Genomic DNA, 17,742 nt, shown 5'->3' with positions numbered 1-17,742 from the left:
CTGACTTCCTGTATAACTAATTACATTGAATTAATGTTAGTCTAACCTAGAAGACAAAAAAAAAAACAGTTTAATATATCCAATTAACTAAATTTCCCCCAAATTAGATGAAGTAATTTTTTTTTTGCTAATTTTTTTGCTAATTTCAGCATATTGGGATATTTTATTGAGGTTGGTTGGAGGTGATCATCCTCAAACTCAACACTGTAGCAGTGGTTTATTCTACAATAACTGCATCCTGTAGTATGAGAAAAACACTGCAGATACGATTGAGACGATCCTTGATAGATTTTTTGTTACACTGATTATATGTATATATAGCATCCAGACATTGGCTAGATGAGAAAAGAGACGTTTGTGATTCGTAACAAGGAAGATAAATGGTCGAAATAAAAAATGTAAGGAGTAAATATTACGGCTATTAAATGATAATATTATCATTTCATGAGAATTCAGTAAAGCATAAATACAGCAATATAATACTGAAGTGTCGGAACTGAATACAGTTAATGAAGTGCTTTCTATTCCTGTACACAAGCAACAAGATGCTAGTGAGGATTATTATGGAAAAAAAATCTAATAAAGTTTGAACAATTTGTTAATGATAGTTTTAACCAAACCCATTTGTGTGTGTTCAGAAGTCATGTGTGAGTCAATGAGGAAATGAGTCGAGTGCTGTGAAGGCGTCGTGTTGAGGATGTGTGAAAAGAGCCCTTCAGTTAACAACAGGAAATGCAAAGACTGTAGGTTTCACAACAGGCCGGAAACCCAGAGGGTAACACACAGATGTGATCGCCGTGAACCCCTGTTCTTTGTTGTTTCTCACACTTTCAAGAACATTCAGCTTCTTTTGATCAAATAATTTTAAAACAGGATAGCCGGATCACATTCCTGCTGCAGACCTTTAAAGTGAGTATGATTTAATGTATTTAATAGCTTTTAGTAATGTTTTGCATTGTTATGTTTCTTTTCTTCTAATTTTGTTTTCGGCTATTTATATGATGCACTGTTGTTTGTACCTCTGCCATCTCCACTTACTCGGGGGTGTGGGAGTTTTTATAGTTGCATGAGAATTACTGATGGCGCTCATATCCATATAAATAGTTCTGAGCTCCCTTTTTATTCTCGAATGTTTGCATTGCTTCACACGCTTCTGCCATACAGTATTTGCAGAGTGACAAAGACGGATCAAAGAGAGGCGTGGAAAATCGAGGAGGAAAACAGGAACAGAGGGAGAGAGAGAGAGAGAGAGACTGAGAGAGAGAGAAGCAACAGAAGATGGAGAGCGTTTTATCGGATCAGTCAGCCAGCGTGGAAGAACTGGTGGAAGCCTGCATCAAAGCTTTCGGTCAGTAGTCCCACTCGCTCTTGTGTAAGCTCACTGATCAAGCAGCTCATATGCAGGCTGGACATTTCTCTGTCCTGATTAGAGGGATTCCCTCGCTTTCTGTGTCAGTGTGAATAAACTTCTCTTTACCTTAACAGACAATGTTCTGTTTTGTCTTCCTCATTAATTGAGGAACAGATATGAGGGCAGGCAGTTTAATCATGCATCCAAGTCTCACTCGAAGCTCATTCTCTTTCTCCCACAGATGATGAAGGAACGCTTAAGGACGCCTCTTCGGTGCGGATGTTCCTCATGATGCATCCTTGGTACATTTCCTCCTCAGACTTTGCCAAGAAACTCCTTCACAAGTATCCTTTTCTTCTGCGGACCAAAATAGCCCGCTGTGATGAGACCACCACACAATGTGATGACAATACATTTATATCATGAGCAATTTACAGATAAATGATGTCACGTTTCAATTCTGATTTGATTCTGTTTGGAGATTTTGAAACAGTATTTCTATTCAATGTTCTGTCCAAAACCATGCCTCCAAAACACATATTTATGACAGCTGCTTAAATGCTATAGTGAAAGAGCAGGTGCTTTCTGACATATAAGTAGGAGAACCTCTTGTTCTGGTTGGATGGTTGGATGCTCTGCTTCATTTGTTTTTGTTACTGGGGAAGCCAGGGGTTTTCCTCTGGGTAGATATTTTAATCACAGCTGCAAAAAAAAATGTTTCTTCATGCAAAGCACACTAACTTTAACCGCACTGAAGTTGGTTATTTTCAGCAATTGGCAATAATTCCATAATTTTTATTAATCACTGAATGACATGGCACACATTTAATCCATTTACGATTAAATGTAATGTCATTCGTGTTATCAGTTACGTTAAATCCATCGTTCTCACACCAGTCTTTCTTTTTTCCCCCTATCTCTTGATGCTAGAGACAACAATTCACAGCTTGTCACTACATTTACAGCTTTATCTCTGGAGATTTTTTCATTAAAAATAAACAAAGCTTCCGCACCGTATCAGCAATTCAAACTTTTTCTTTCTTAAGTTTTCTTAAGTTGTTTTTTTAAGCTTCGATCATGTGGAGCGTCTGCCACGCAAGTTCCTGTGAATGATTGCTGTAGAAATGATAATGGGTTAGATCTAGTGTATTAGCATAAACTTTGCAGACAATACTACTGCTTTAAAGAAAATAAATCGACACCCTCTGTCCAATCAGAGTCAAGAATTCAACCGAGTTGTGGAACGATACAAATTCTGCCACCTACATCTCTTTTTTTGACATCGTTGTTGTTTTAATCACCCCAGTGATTACAAAAACACTCACAAGGAAAAAATAGATGTAAAAATATAGCTAAAATTGAAGGTATCATTTACAGGTATCTCCAATATCAATATAGCAACGGCCGATGATATGATGATGATTAACAGGTATCCCGTGCAGCTGTACTTACTGTTCAGTCCGCACCCCATACTTCATCCTCCTAACATCATAACTGACTGGAAGGCATAATTTACCTCTCTTGGATGTCAAGTTTTTTTGCACTGAGCGCAGTTTGTCATGTGCCGCCGCTGTCACCGTGAGAAATGCTCGGTGCTGTCACATGTTCATTTTTCACACCTTTCTTGTATTGAATTACACTGACAAAATGGAGATTTACCGTAACAGCATAACAGGTCTCAGAATTGCTCTGCTGGTTGCTGCTCTCAGATTTGTCATCTTGTCAAGTAAGTTCGGGAATCACATCAGGAATCAGATTTGTTTGCTGACCTGTAAATAAAGCTTGTTCAGTTTGATGCACCCTTAAAGCATTGCAGCTCAGAGAAAATGGCTGTGGCGAGACCGCCCAGAGCACTCATTGTTTTCATGTAGCATGGAGACCTATTTCATGCCTTGCTAAGCTCCACACTCTCTCACCCTCGTTCTTCCCATCTTCCTCCCTGTCTTGCCTCCTCTCAGGTACTGGATGAGCGAGTTCCCAGCTGAGTTTGACCTGAACCCAGAGCTGGCAGAGCAGATCCGCTGTCTAAAAGAGTTGCTTGTGCAGAACGGTGATGTGAGGCGAAGTCTACTCATAGATATAGACAGTGTGTGAGTCAGACTGCACATCCTCTTCATTTCTTTTTTTTTTGATGTATGCACAGGACGATGCATCCAAATTTGATGATCGCATCATTTATCCACACTTCCCTGTGTTTTAAGATCTAATTAACTGCTGCATTCATTCAGTTATCTTCATAACCTGCCTTTATCCTGGTCAGGGTTGAGGTAGACCCTGAGCCTATCCTGGGAACGCTGAATACAAGGCAGAATAATTCCATTATATACCAAAATATGCACACATTCACATCTAGGGACAATTTAGTGTAGCCAGAAGAACATGTGAAGCTCCACACATGCAATAACCTGAGCACAGGGCTGTTACATGAACTGTTTTCTTATGTTAGGTGGAATGGCTGTGCCAAAGTGCTCCTGAAAAAAAGCTATTTCATTCAAGAACTTTCCACCATCAAATCTGGTCCAAGTTATCATTATTTATAGCTCTAATTGTTTTTCAGTTAATGTTTGAATTAAACCCATTTAATTGAAGCAACCCATCATACAAGCTAATAACTATCCAAACTCATCTTTGATCATGGTGGCATGTGATTTCTGTTCTGCTGGAACAAAATTAAAAATGATAGACACCCTGAAACTGCCTCATGTATGACTAAGAGCCATTGCTATACTAGAACCAATGAACCAATTAATGCAGCAGCATATGTCAGTTTTTTTTTAGTTTGCTTGTTTTGGTTAATTATATAATAGTTAGCACCCTGTGATAACCACATGTCTGACCATATGAGTTTGCTAATGCATTGCTCTCTTCAGCCCATCATACGAGTGGAAGCGGCAGGTGACCTCGAGCATTCAGAAGAAAAGTAAAACCTCTCTGCTGTTTGACCATTTGGACTCCTCGACCCTGGCCGAGCACCTGACCTACATGGAGTACAAATCCTTCTGCAAGATCCTGGTGAGGCACAAACATGACCTGTCTGTCTGAAAGTGACTATGACCCTTACAAGAAACCCCTTCAACACTGTCAAAATAAATAATAAATGAAATAGGAGGCTCTGAAAATTACACACACTAAAATAATAATCACAAAAATATTTCAGAAACATAGATATAAATTACCCCTACAGTGGACCATACCATTTCCATAACTGTAGTCAATTTGAATCCACTGCCAATCCAATCAACTCATGTGGTTTAGAATCCATGTCAACTAGTCATCATGCTAGCTAGACAATCACATGCTTGCTAGCTGGCTAACTGTACAATGATAGTAGGGCAGACTTTAACCACCTAAATTCAAATACTTTCTAGACTTTCTAGTAGAAGAATAGTAATTTATGCTCACACTTTCTGTCACCAAGAAGAGGACAGGTTCCTATGCATCTGGTTCCTCTCAATGTTTAATTCAAGCAATTTTTCATTTCCACTGTCACCTCTGGCTTGCTCATTAGGGATCTACATCTGGATTTCTCTAGAATCTTCTTTGTGACAATAAAGCACTAAAGAAATGAAATGTCTGAATGTCTCCAGTTCCAGGACTACCACAGCTTTGTGATGCAGGGCTGCACTGTAGATAACCCCATCCTGGAGCGCTTCATCACTCTCTTCAACAGGGTGTCACAGTGGATCCAAATGATGGTGCTCAGTAAACCTACGGCCCAGCAGAGAGCTACTGTCATTGGTGACTTCATTAAAGTGGCCCAGGTTAGAACAAGATTTGTGGCTTAGCAAGGCAACTTTTAAGAATGCAGGGTTATTAATAATGTGTGTTTACATGTTTTCAGAGGTTGCTGGAGCTGCAGAACTTTAACACTCTAATGGCAGTGGTAGGGGGTCTGAGTAACAGCTCAATTTCCAGACTGAAAGACACTCAGGCTCTGATTAGTAGTGATACTCAAAAGGTAAAGACCTATTTACAAAGCTCATAAAGCCTGTATTCAAATCCAAATGAAAACCATTAAAGTATTGATTTTCCCAATGTGTCTGTATCTCCCATAAGAAAGTGATGGCAAATGTATGAGTACCCATGTTGGAGGCCAATTTTGTAGTATCTTCCAGTAGGAAATGGCCCTTTTATCAGGACAACAAATATAGTATTACTGACTGCATGGCCAATCAGGATATCCCCATGTATCTTCCCACTTTTTGAGTCTTTTGTCACACTGACTATTTAACACTGCCACTTCTCTGACAGTTTCTATTGTTTTATCAGGTATTTGAGGGCCTTGTGGAGTTGATCACATCCAGTGCAAATTACAGCCGTTATCGACAGCGCTTTTCAGAGTGCACCGGCTTCCGTTTTCCCATCCTGGGTGTCCACCTGAAAGACTTGATTGCTGTTCATGTGGCCCTTCCTGACTGGGCTGACCCGGAGAAAACCCAGGTCAACCTCACCAAAACACAGCAACTCTACACCATCCTGCAGGAGCTGGCACTGATCCAGGCGACGCCGCCTGAAATCGATGCTAGCCCAGATCTCCTCAACCTGCTCATTGTGAGTACAGGGCTAAAGGGTGTGGGCAAGCGTGGTCTTACAGACAAGGATCATCAACTTAGCTGCTATCTTGGGGATTTGTGACAATTGCTAACAGAGGCCTGACTGGGGCAGGAATCACAAGCTAGATTAATAATGCTCCACTACCTCCAATTCTTGTTTTAAAACAGACAGTTAAAATGAAATACATTTCTGCAAACAAAGGCAACGTGTTAGTACAGACAGACTGTCTCTGATGTACAGAACCAAGTTATATTATGAAGACTGGAAGAATGAAAAATGCAGAAATAAGGCTGAAAAAATGATTTTAAAAAAACCTTGCCTTCCTTTTCCAATGCTCAAAGTTTTGCCTCATTAACTAAATATCAGATTTGTTTATTGAGTTGAGTTTGGTTGTCTGTTATGGTTGAAACTTTTCTCTTTCAATGAGTTTAGGTGTCTCTGGACCAGTACCACACAGAGGAAGAGATCTATCAGCTTTCACTGCAGAGAGAACCACGCAGCCTGAAATTATCGGTGAGTCCCTTCCACTGGTATCACTTCTCCATAAAGCACCTATCAGAACCTTGTGACAGAAACTTGCCCAAATTACTACCATTTACAACATGGTTTTGACAGATTAATGTACTGATTTTGATTGCATAACCCACTTACTTGGGCTTGCAGCTGGGAAAATGGACTACTACCCTGTAATTATTCTTTTTAGTCCTTAGACAGGAGTCATTTGTACAAATCCATCAGTGCCATGCTATATTTTGCCATACTGACTTCTCCATTTATTTTGGCTTGTTAGGCATCCAACTCGAAGCCAGAATCTCCTTTAATAGAGCAGTGGGCGTCTTCGGTCAAACCCAAGGCTGATCCAGTGATCATCAACAAACATATAGAGAAGATGGTGGAGGCAGGTTATTCACCCATGAGTATATATTGTGTTTCATTTGTGGAATTCTTTTCAAATCAGCCATCACATCCTGAGCTTCTGATTTATTTTCCAGTCTGTATTTAAAACCTTTGACACGGATGGCGATGGCTACATCACTCAAGAGGAGTTTGAAAGCATCAGGAGCAACTTTCCGTACCTCAGCAAGTTTGATGACCGTGAACACAAGCAGTGAGTCGAGTCAGATATGATTTCTATGGGGATTTTTTTCTTCTCCAGATTTTGATATATGTACTAGACATGATAGCTCCAATTTCCTGTCTTTCATCCAAAGGGATAGCAGAATTAGCCGAGAGGAGATGATTGAGTATTTCGCCAAGGCTAACTCTATGGTGAACTGTAAGATGGGTTTTGTGCACACATTCACTGCCATGAACTGCTTCAAGCCCACAGTCTGCCAGCAGTGCTCAGGCATTGTGAGTATTCACACACATTTTTCAATGTGATCTTTTAAGTAAGATACAAGAGTTAGAATAAAATGAATAAAGATGTACATCAAATCAGTCGGTAAGGCAGGTTTTGCTTAGTGAAGCTAATGTTGCTTACAAGTAGTTGAAGTCTCTCTAAACAAAATATTTTCAATAAATATCTGCCACAAATCACATACAGCAATGTTTTAAGGTAAATCATTTTGGATTATTGTTGAAGCAAGATGCATGGTTGTGTGGTAGCATGCTTACTGCCTCAATTTGCAGCGTACATTAATTATTGAACAAAATTGTGAACTGCAGCAAGCATTAGTAGAAGACGACTGGGGCAGCAATCACACTCCCCCATGCTTGGACAGATGGCGTAATAACAGGGTTGCCATGTTCGTGTTTTTAAGCAAAACTGGATTTTGCAAACTTCACATCTTTCAAGATCCTGTAATTTTTTGTTTTACCATATAATTGGGATTAGATTTAGTGAATTTTTCCAGTGTAACGATATACACTGTGTCTGCGGTCATGTCTTATATGGCTTATATGAGCTATAGAGTGGCTGTCTACACCATAAACGCATCTGTGGAATTTTACTGAAAGCTGACAACCCTGGTTAATGTTTTTAACGCTTTGGTTAGCACACCTGCTGTATCGAATCTGGGTCAGGTCTCAGATATCTGTTATGAGGTTATTCGATGACGTAAGTGTAATGGATGCCTGTGCTAATCTTGATTAAGGTGATGTTTTTTATTTATATTGTCCCGCCCTACTATAAGCCCTGCAGCGTGATTTGCCGTCATGCCTCAATACTAATCATAACTTGCAGCAGCTGAATGCTGTAACGTTAGAGAGCAGAATCAGGGTTTTATTTTCTTTATTCAAATACATATCACTCTGCCTTCTGAGAGTATTTAAAGCCATATTGTACCAGAGATTTGGTTACACTTTGAAAATAAATTAGCTTAAATAGAAGACCTACTGTATTTTGTTCAATATAATTCACTAAAAAATGAGATTGCATGGCTTAATTTTTTATAGCTTTAACCAAAAAACTATATGATGACTATAATGATTTGTGCATGTAATCATTAAAAAATATTCAGACTTGGAGGTTTAGAGGCTTTCATTATTTTCTAGCTCCTGTGCCAAACTCAAAAACAAACCAACCAAAAGGTGTAACATAATCTCATTTCAATTCTTCTTCAGACATATTAAGGATTCCCATGTCCTGTTTTTAGGGAGTGTGATTTTGTTGTTGTTCAGGGTCGTTGAAGTCACGAGGTGCAGTAGGGTGTGGATATTTACCACTTCCTGCTCTCTCACTTCCTGTTCAACAGCCACCATTAACCTCAGTGTGCACCCTCATGACTTTTTGCCATTTTATTATTAAACTGTATAGATCTGAATGTGTTCCTTCATCACTCACGCATGACCTAACGTTGTTGTTTCTTTAGATGTGGGGATTTTACAAGCAAAGGTACAAATGCAAAGGTACGACTGGTGTTGATGAAAATAAACCATTTAAATCGGTTAATAGAAAATGAAAAAAAGGCCTGACGTTGTCACTCTGTTAGTGTGTGGTGTTAGCTGTCATAAAGACTGCTGTCCTCGTTTGGCTGTTGAGTGTCGAAAACGGACGAAGAGCATCAGCTTTGACAGCACCGCTCCACGCATTACCCGTTCTTTCAGCTTGCCTCCTTCTACTAGACAAAACTCCAAACCAAAGTGTGCAGGTAAACCACACACACACTCACACACACACACACACACACACACACTAAAAGCTCGTTCAACTTGCTTTCTTCTACTAGACAAAACTCCAAACCAAAGTGTGCAGGTGAACCACACACACACTCACACACACACACACACACACACTAGAAGCTTGTTCAGCTTGCTTTCTTCTACTAAATAAAACTCCAAACCTGAGTGTGCAGGTAAACCACACACACACACACACACACTAAAAGCTTGTTCAACTTGCTTTCTTCTACTAAATAAAACTCCAAACCTGAGTGTGCAGGTAAACCACACACACACACACACACACACACACACACACACACACACTAAAAGCTCGTTCAACTTGCTTTCTTCTACTAAATAAAACTCCAAACCTGAGTGTGCAGGTAAACCACACACACACACACACACACACGTCAGAACAAATTCTTTCCTCTTGGGAACCAGCTGATTGTTCCCTCCAGATCAAAAGTCTCACATTTTCCTCTCCACACACACACACACACACACACACTAAAAGCTTTTTCAGTTTGCCTTCTTAACTAGACAAAACTCTAAACCTGAGTGTGTAGGTAAACCACACACACACACACACACACACACACACACACACACTAGAAGTTCTTTCAGCTTGCCTTCTTAACTAGACAAAACTCCAAACCTGAGTGTATAGGTAAACCACACACACACACACACACAGGTCAGAACTAAATATTTCCTGATGGGGACCTGATAATTGTTCCCTCCAGATCAAAATGCCTCAGATATTCTGCTCCACACACACACACACATGCTAATACGCAGTATTTGTAGCAAAGGCACCGCTCGTGAATTTTTACCTAGCATTAATAATGCACGCTGTACACCTGCTCCAGTGATAATATACTTCAGCACTGCACACACTGTTCTCTCAGACATCATCTCTCTCTTCTCAGTCATCACAGAAGAGACTCCGGAGAATGTAGACCAGGAGGTGTTTGATGATTATCTTTGAGAAGGTAAGAAAAGATAGTTCCCTGAGTTCAGTCTGGTGTTAGGAGAAAAAAAAAATCAATATTTATGTTTCTTTACTGTAGTCACATAAATTCACTATTACTTAGTGAGTTCTGCTTGATGTGACTAAGAGGTTTAAAGAGTGAAGTATATTTATACACGGGTCAGGTGTAACATCATGAGCAGTAAGAGGTGAAGTGAATAAGACTGATGATCTCCTCATCATGGCACCTGTTAGTGGGTGGGATATATTAGGCAGCAAGTCAACATTTTGTCCTCAAAGTTGATGTTAGAAGCAGGAAAAATGGACAAGCGTAAGGATTTGAGCAAGTTTGACCAAAAGGACCAAATTGTGATGGCTAGACCACTGGATCAGAGCATCTCCAAAACTGCAGCTCTTGTGGGGTGTTCCCGGTCTGCAGTGGTCAGTATCTATCAAAAGTGGTCCAAGGAAGGAACAGTGGTGAACCTGCGACAGGGTCATGGGCGGCTGAGGCTCATTGATGCACGTGGGGAGAGAAGGCTGGACCATGTGATCCAATCCAACAGACGAGATACTGTTGCTCAAATTCCTGAAGAAGTTAATGCTGGTTCTGATAGCCGCAGACCAGTCAGGGTGCCAATACATCACGTGGATGGCCGGGTGCATCTGCATCTCTTACCTGGGGAACACATGGCACCAGGATGCACTATCTGAAGAAGGCGAGCCAGTGGAGGCAGTGTCATGCATTGGGCAATGTTCTGCTGGGAAACCTTGGGTCCTGCCATCCATGTGGATGTTACTTTGACACGTACCACCTACCTAAGCTTTGTTGCAGACCATCTACACCCTTTCATGGAAACGGTATTCCATGATGGCTGTGGCCTCTTTCAGCAGGATAATGCACCGTGCCACAAAGCAGAAATGGTTCAGGAATGGTTTGATGACCACAACAACCAGTTTGAGGTGTTGACTTGGCCTCCAAATTCCCCAGATCTCAATCCAATCCAGCATCCGTGTGATGTGCTCCGATCCATGGAGGCCGCACTTCGCAACTTACAAGACTTGAAGGATCTACTGCTAACATCTTGGTGCCAGATCCCACAGCACACCTTCAGGGATCTAGTGTAGTCCATGCCTCGACAGGTCAGGGACCAACACAATATTAGGCAGGTGGTCATAATGTTATGTCTGATCGGTGTATATTTATTTAATAAATGCTTAAAATTAGATAAATTTAGAAAAATTAGATATGCTAAAAGAAAAAGACTGGCAAAATGTAATGTGAATGTGAAGCTAGACATTAGTTTTATTAGTTTAAAAAAAAAGATGTCTAGAAATAGGTTTAATAATCTTTATAATTTTCTATTAGTTTAATTTATATTATGTTTTGAAGTGAGTGCTTTCATTTACACCAAACAGAATCTATCAGCCAAGTCGTTTAATGTTTAATGTTCACTCCTTCACTTTTTCACTGGATCTACAAGGTTAATGCAGTTAACAGAAAGTCACAGAAGTCTTTCCTTTTTTTGTTCAATTTTGTCATGTATTAAATGAAAAGATTCGGAGTGAGATAACTTTCCTTTTCCGCAAGACTAAAGAAACCATCTTCTTGGTGGAATACATTTGGAGTAAGAGGAAAATTGTGTGTATATATATATTTTTTTTCCCATGAAAAAATCCTTTAAAGATTAGGCTCTTTCATTTCCACAGGAACTGACTGTGTCTGTAAAGCTGTAGAGTCCATCATATAACTCAGTCTTCGATCGTCTCCACGCCCTGAAACTGTGCGTGTTTGAAGTTATGACATGGTCCACACTTCCCATGGTGAATATTGCCACTCATTTCCCTCTCACTGGCCACTTTAAGATCTTCAACTGTCCAGTTTCAGTGCTCACTGTATCCTCAGATTCCAGTCCTTGGCTGATAGGAGTGGAACCGGATGCAGGCTTCTATTGTTTCCTCAAGGTTTGGACTGTGAGATGCTTTTCTGCTCACCACAGCTGTACAGAGTGGCTATTTCAGTTACTTTCAGCACTTCCTTTTAGCATGACCCAGTCTATTCGTTCTCATTTGACAATAATTGCTGCTCTTAAGATTTTTTTGTGTGTGCTTCAATTCTCTGCAAACTCTACAAACTACTGTGCATGAAAATCTTACATTTCTGAAATCCCAGCTATGACATGATCAAAGTCACTGAATCACATCATTTTCCTATTCTGATATTAGACGTGACTATTAACTGAAGCTCTTTGACCTGTATCTGCATGATTTTATGCATTGCAACGATGCCAGCTAATCGGCTGATTGCATAAATGCATGAATGAGTATGTGTACAAGTGTTCCTATCAAAGTGGCCAGTGAGTGTGCAAGTATTTTAAAAAATACTGTAATGTTTTTATATTTTACTGCATTGGAATGATTTCTGAATTGTGAGCTTAAAAAAAAACAGTCTCTAAATAGTTGCTTTTGAAAGTTTTTTTCCTTGAAACTATAATGTTGCAGGATGCTCTGTTTCCCCCCCTTCATCTGATATTGTAACTCTGAATAAATCGACAAAGCGACATTTTATTTCATTAAAGTATGTGAATTTACAGCCACAAGGTCACATGAATGACATTTCCTCCACGTACAATGGCCCTCAGCTTGATATTTCTTGTCTGATCCTGTGCACTGACCGCCAGTAGGGGGCACTGTTGACACAGCTGGATTTGTATCTCCTCCATGTCCCTGCACATACATCTGTGTGATCATGACGTATATGTGAATTGCTTCAACTGAATTTACAAGTGTTAACATTAAAGGTTTGTTTCTGTATTAAAGATGTCATTGTTTTGCTCATCTTCGGATGACGCGTGTTTTTCTGCATAACGTGACGTATCTGTCGTTAAAGGCAGGATCCTTCATGTGTGTCTTTTTTGTAAGTGCTATAGTCAATCTCATTCCCCTGCTGCTTTTAGACAACCAGTATTATTAGATAATGATTTCCGTTTATTGAATTGGCCTCTGATGAGTAGCTAATCTTGCAGGTTGCAGGTTGTGCTCTGAAGCTTCGATTATGTCTAGCTACCTCTCTGCACCGGCTGTGATTTCTGACAAAGCTTTAATAGCAGGGTGAAAGCCTGGGCACGGTGGGAGCGCATGGCTCCCTGCTGCTCACATAACCATAGGTTTCTATGTGACTCCAAGCTTTGCTTTTATACTCCTAACTCTCTGCTCTTGTATGTCGCATGCCTTTCATTTATTTTCCCCTTTCACGCAGGCTGTTTTCATAAGCTTCTTTGAGCAATTGAATTATTCATCCTCCCTCATCAACAGTGCAACTTGTGAGGTACAATATTGATAATGTTTTCCATTTAGGAAGGATAGAAAAAAAAAACAATAATGGGCTAAGCAAAGCCTCAGGAGATCTCTGGGACGACGTGTGTCTCCAGAGAGCTGCTGATAGTTCCCTGATATGGAATTACTCCGTTACAATTAACCTTGTGAAAGTCTGCGTGTTAGGGAGCAGACTATTCTTCTTTTCAGAGCAAATGTGTGTTTTGGTATCAGTATGCTTGAGGGGACCATCTACAGCGTTTCATTTGAATAATCAACTCGGTAATTACAGATGAGCTCTATGGTCCATTTTACTAATGTGTGATGTGAAGGTGGTGAAGCTCTAGGAAGTGCTGCAGTTGCTGATAGCCCCGAGGGCCTTGGCGGGACGACGGGCAGCAACAAAAAAAGTCCTGCAATGCTCACCACCATCACTATCATACTTCAGCAACATATCCTTAGTAGCGGAGGGAGTGAATTAAGAATTACAAATTAAGTGCGGTTGCCCTAGAGGGACTTTTTGGGACAGCACTAATGTGCTGATATGTGTTTATAGAGGAGGAAGAGGTGTGGAGACTCACATACTGTGTGTGTGTGTGTGTGTGTGTGTGTGTGTGTTGCGTGTGCATGTGTGTGTGTGTGTGTGTGTGTGTGTGTGTGCGGTTGAACACAGGAATGCTGAGTGGGCATAACTTAATGTATTTGAACGTATGCCTCGATGTATATACGGCTGCAGCTGCTCATCCACAGATATCGCTGGGTAAACACCACTGATGCGGTACACTTTCAAATTATAATTAGGACGCAGGCATGCCGTTAAAGGTCCTATAGGGTTTTTGATCATTTTCGTTCTTGTACAAATAACCTGAAAAAATATGTAGAACATGATAAAAAGTAATGGTTGAAGTCATGGCCTCAGAGCAGTATATTATGAGAGCCATTTGAAAAACTGTGCTGTGGTCCGGAACGCTTGTTTATGTTTACAAGAACTGTTTTCTCTCATTATATAGATGCTGTCCAACCCTGATTCAATCCACTCCACCACTGAAATCAGCAAGCGGGCAGCACAGCCGGATAATGTTCCTGGGAGCAAAAAAAACAAAACAAAACCTAAACACAGCAACAAGAAACAAATTAAAAACCAAAATAGATAGCACTATTCCAAGATGGTGTCATTTATTACTGGTGAAGAGGACACAGAATTAGCGACTTTGCTCCTGGATAGGCATGTAAACACCATCTGTATAATGTGCTAAATGTTTTGAATGGCTGGTTCTATATAACAAATCAAGTAGCTATATTTTGTTTTCAATTACAAAGAGAAAAGGACAATGACTCCACTCAGGTCTCATCTAAATGGGTTATCTTTGTGCCAGTGATTTGAATGATCACCCTGGATATAAGTGCTTATGGAGAGCTAAATTCTAAGGAAAAAAAAAAAGACTGCAAATGCACTCATGAATTATTATGAGCTGAATTTTGTGTCTTTCTAGTGTTTCTACTTCTAGGGCTTGTTTCAGGTAGTCTGAATGAACTCGAAAGTGATGTCATGAAAGCCATTGCTAAAGTTAACTCTAACTAACTGAAACTACGGTGGCCGAGAAGTGCAAAACAAAATAACAAATCAGAAAACACAAGGACAATTTAGACAAACCGGAAAAGGTAGGTCTAGTTTGCGAATTGAATTCTTACTTCTGATTGGACGAGACATCGGTCACTCAGGATATACAGGAAGTCCAGCAGTAGCTGCAGCAGTAGAAAGTGGATTGGTGTGTGTATGAACGCAGCTCTGCTCTGATAGCGCTCCTTACATCCTATAATCTGGAATAGTTTAGTCTTCTGAACATTCCTGTGTTCTTCAGGTGTGTAATTATAGATCGCAAACTAATCTTTACGCCTATCAGTACATCCAAAATCACGCTATATGAATGTCCTTCCTCACAGCAGCGCTGAATGAAGTCCATTTTCTTATAAAGATAAATATATATGTTTGTTATTTTCTTTAAAAGATAGAAAGTTGCATTATCAGAAACAAATGGTTTAAAGTGAAGGGAGAACGCCACACATACAAGAAATACACAATTTACTACTTCTATCTATCACTCTATACTACCTGTATAGAGTGATAGATGTCTCATCCAATCAGAGGTAAGAATTCCACTGACAAGCTCTGAATTGTCTTTGTGTTTTCGGTTGGTGCTTTGTGTTTTTCGTGTTTTGATGGCTTCAGGCAAGATCAGAGAAGTAAGTTCATATGGCGACTCTCTGTCTGCCTTGGCTCAAAAACAACCAGACCCAAATTCAATCTTCACAGGTCGAAGTAGAATTTTGGCTCATGTGATCTTCAGAACTTGACAAGAAACCTGAGACCCTACTTAGGCTGAGAGGTGCATTTGTTGCAGGATAAAACCTATATTCCATGGCATAGGATAGCCATCTTTGCCGCACAAAGGGTGGTATGGGTTTCTCTTCAGGTGAACTCAGGTGAAGATGGCACCGTGTGTGGAAACGACCCGCTCCCATGCCTTGGTGTTGTGTAACACACTGGATTGAACTTGGCATTATTGTTAGTCCCTGTATCAGGTTTCACAGTAGCAGGGAGACATGGTCCTGAAGAGGAGAGTCAGTGGGGTTCAAATTCAACTTAATAAGATGGAATCAGATTATATGAAATTGATCAAAAAGTTTAACAACACTTTAACCAGCCTTTATTAGGAACATCTGTTGATTCTTGCAATTGAGACAATCATGCATACACAGGTCGAGAGCTTTAGGTAACACATGATCTTTTTTCCTATCTTCAACTTTCCAGTTTGGGTGATCCTCTGCCCACGGTGAAACACTGACAGGAGTGAAACCGAACACTGTCTTCTGCTGTTGAAGCTCATCCATTTCAAGGTTTTACAATGTTGTGTTATCTGAGATGCTTTTCTGCTTACTAAAATTGTAAAGAGTGCTTAATTTACTTACACAGTAACCTTGCTATCAGCTCATACCAGATAACATTTTACCTTATTCTGATTTTTGATGTGAAGCTGCAAAGCTCTTGAGCTGTATCTACATTATTGAATGCTTTCCATTGATTGGCCGATTGGTTAATTGTATGAATGTACGCTTGTACGGGTGTTCAGTGTATATCGGCAAGCGTATATCGACTCTCTTAGAAAAGAGGAGAGCATTTTTTTGGAAAATCAATTATGGTTCTAGATTTAACCTCTTTTTTAAAACAAAAAATCTATTCTATCTATAATCTATTCACGTCAGAAGTGACTCATAAAGCTCCACTCAATCCACATTCCAGCAGATCTTGACATTGTCATGACCCCATCTTCAAACAAACCCCAAATCCTGAGGTGTGTATGATTATTTGGGTCAAGTGGTAATCTAGTCCCAAAGGTGCCAAACCTCAGCACTGTACAGAATTAGCATAAATGGGAAAGAACAAAGTCGTAATCATTAAAGCGCATAATCACTCACGATGCTTTGCTTTTGATGGTCGCAGAGCTGCTTTGAAGACGATGGAAAGAGTTCAGGATGCTCCGTCTGCCTCTAACCCAGGCTCTGGCACACGATCAATGCGTCTGACATGCCACGCAGTGCTCTGCATGTGTAATGCCCACGCGAGGACCGGTGAACAGCGGGCATAGGGCGATAAACACATGGCCTCTGAGCGACAGCACTTGAGATTGGATCTCCTCGCACACACCCTGTCTACTCTCTCTCCTCCTGTCTCTCTCTTTCCCCACCTCTCTTATCTGGCTGAACCACTTCACTACTTTAGCCTACATCCTAATCTCTACATTTCATTCTGATTTTTCTGCCCTTTCACGCCCAGCCTCATCCTTGTCTTCCTTTCCCTGCTGTTCACTTTGCCGCTTTCACACTGGGACCGAGTTTGCACGTTTGTTTATATCCTTCCTCTGCACAAATTGAAAACATTATGCTGGATACAAAGGCAGGCGATGGCTGTGAGACCCCACGTCGGATTCAAGCCTTCCACTCAATTCAGGTGCATTATCAGCCCAGGTGGAGGTCAGCAAACACGGCAGACAGAGTGCAGCGGCGGCGGCAGTGCTCGCCTATGTGTACCCGAGCACGAACAGGATATGCTTTAGTGGAGTGTGTGTGCGTGCCTGACCGGAGGCATCACATCCGAGATGTCACAGGTATTCAGGAGCACTACCTCTGAGAGTGCTCACCGCTTTGCCCTGTCCTCTCCATTAACCCAGGCAATTGAGTGGAATCCACTGGCACGCTGCTCAGTGGAGTGCCTGGACACTGGAAAGTAATGAGAGAGTAATTAAATGAAGCTGATGCTGGTGAAGGGTTCAACTGAGAAGGTTACTTTGGGTAAGAATGGCGTGCAGGTGGACCAGCGTGGAGGCCTAAGAGGAGATGTGAAAAAAGCTTTCCCAAGTGCAGTGGACTGGCAGCTATTTGTCCT

General features: G+C 40.7%; 1 protein-coding gene across 3 annotated transcripts; it reads left to right on the top strand.

Moving 5' to 3' along the window:
• The first annotated feature begins 737 nt into the window (after window positions 1-737).
• On the top strand, window positions 738-14,645 carry rasgrp2 (RAS guanyl releasing protein 2 (calcium and DAG-regulated)). Of its 3 annotated transcripts, none has more exons than XR_009207274.1 (18): window positions 738-909; window positions 1,165-1,348; window positions 1,593-1,695; window positions 3,027-3,077; window positions 3,310-3,441; window positions 4,222-4,363; window positions 4,939-5,112; window positions 5,193-5,309; window positions 5,621-5,902; window positions 6,338-6,418; window positions 6,696-6,803; window positions 6,898-7,013; window positions 7,117-7,258; window positions 8,719-8,755; window positions 8,839-8,997; window positions 9,943-10,005; window positions 11,694-11,807; window positions 14,309-14,645. XR_009207274.1 is itself a non-coding variant. In XM_058416196.1 (17 exons), the coding sequence occupies exons 2-16, from the start codon at window positions 1,279-1,281 to the stop codon at window positions 9,999-10,001; spliced, it is 1,773 nt and encodes a 590-aa protein (XP_058272179.1). In that variant the 5' UTR covers window positions 738-909; window positions 1,165-1,278; the 3' UTR covers window positions 10,002-10,005; window positions 11,694-12,802. The 3 variants fall into 3 exon arrangements, 1 of the variants encoding a protein (XP_058272179.1); XR_009207273.1 differs by lacking the exon at window positions 14,309-14,645 and adding an exon at window positions 11,890-12,802; XM_058416196.1 differs by lacking the exon at window positions 14,309-14,645 and having other exon boundaries at window positions 11,694-12,802.
• The last annotated feature ends 3,097 nt before the right edge of the window (window positions 14,646-17,742 follow it).

The sequence above is a fragment of the Hemibagrus wyckioides genome, linkage group LG18 (assembly GCF_019097595.1).
Source record: "Hemibagrus wyckioides isolate EC202008001 linkage group LG18, SWU_Hwy_1.0, whole genome shotgun sequence".
Taxonomy (NCBI): Eukaryota; Metazoa; Chordata; class Actinopteri; order Siluriformes; family Bagridae; genus Hemibagrus; species Hemibagrus wyckioides.
This window is presented reverse-complemented; position numbering and strand designations above follow the sequence as displayed.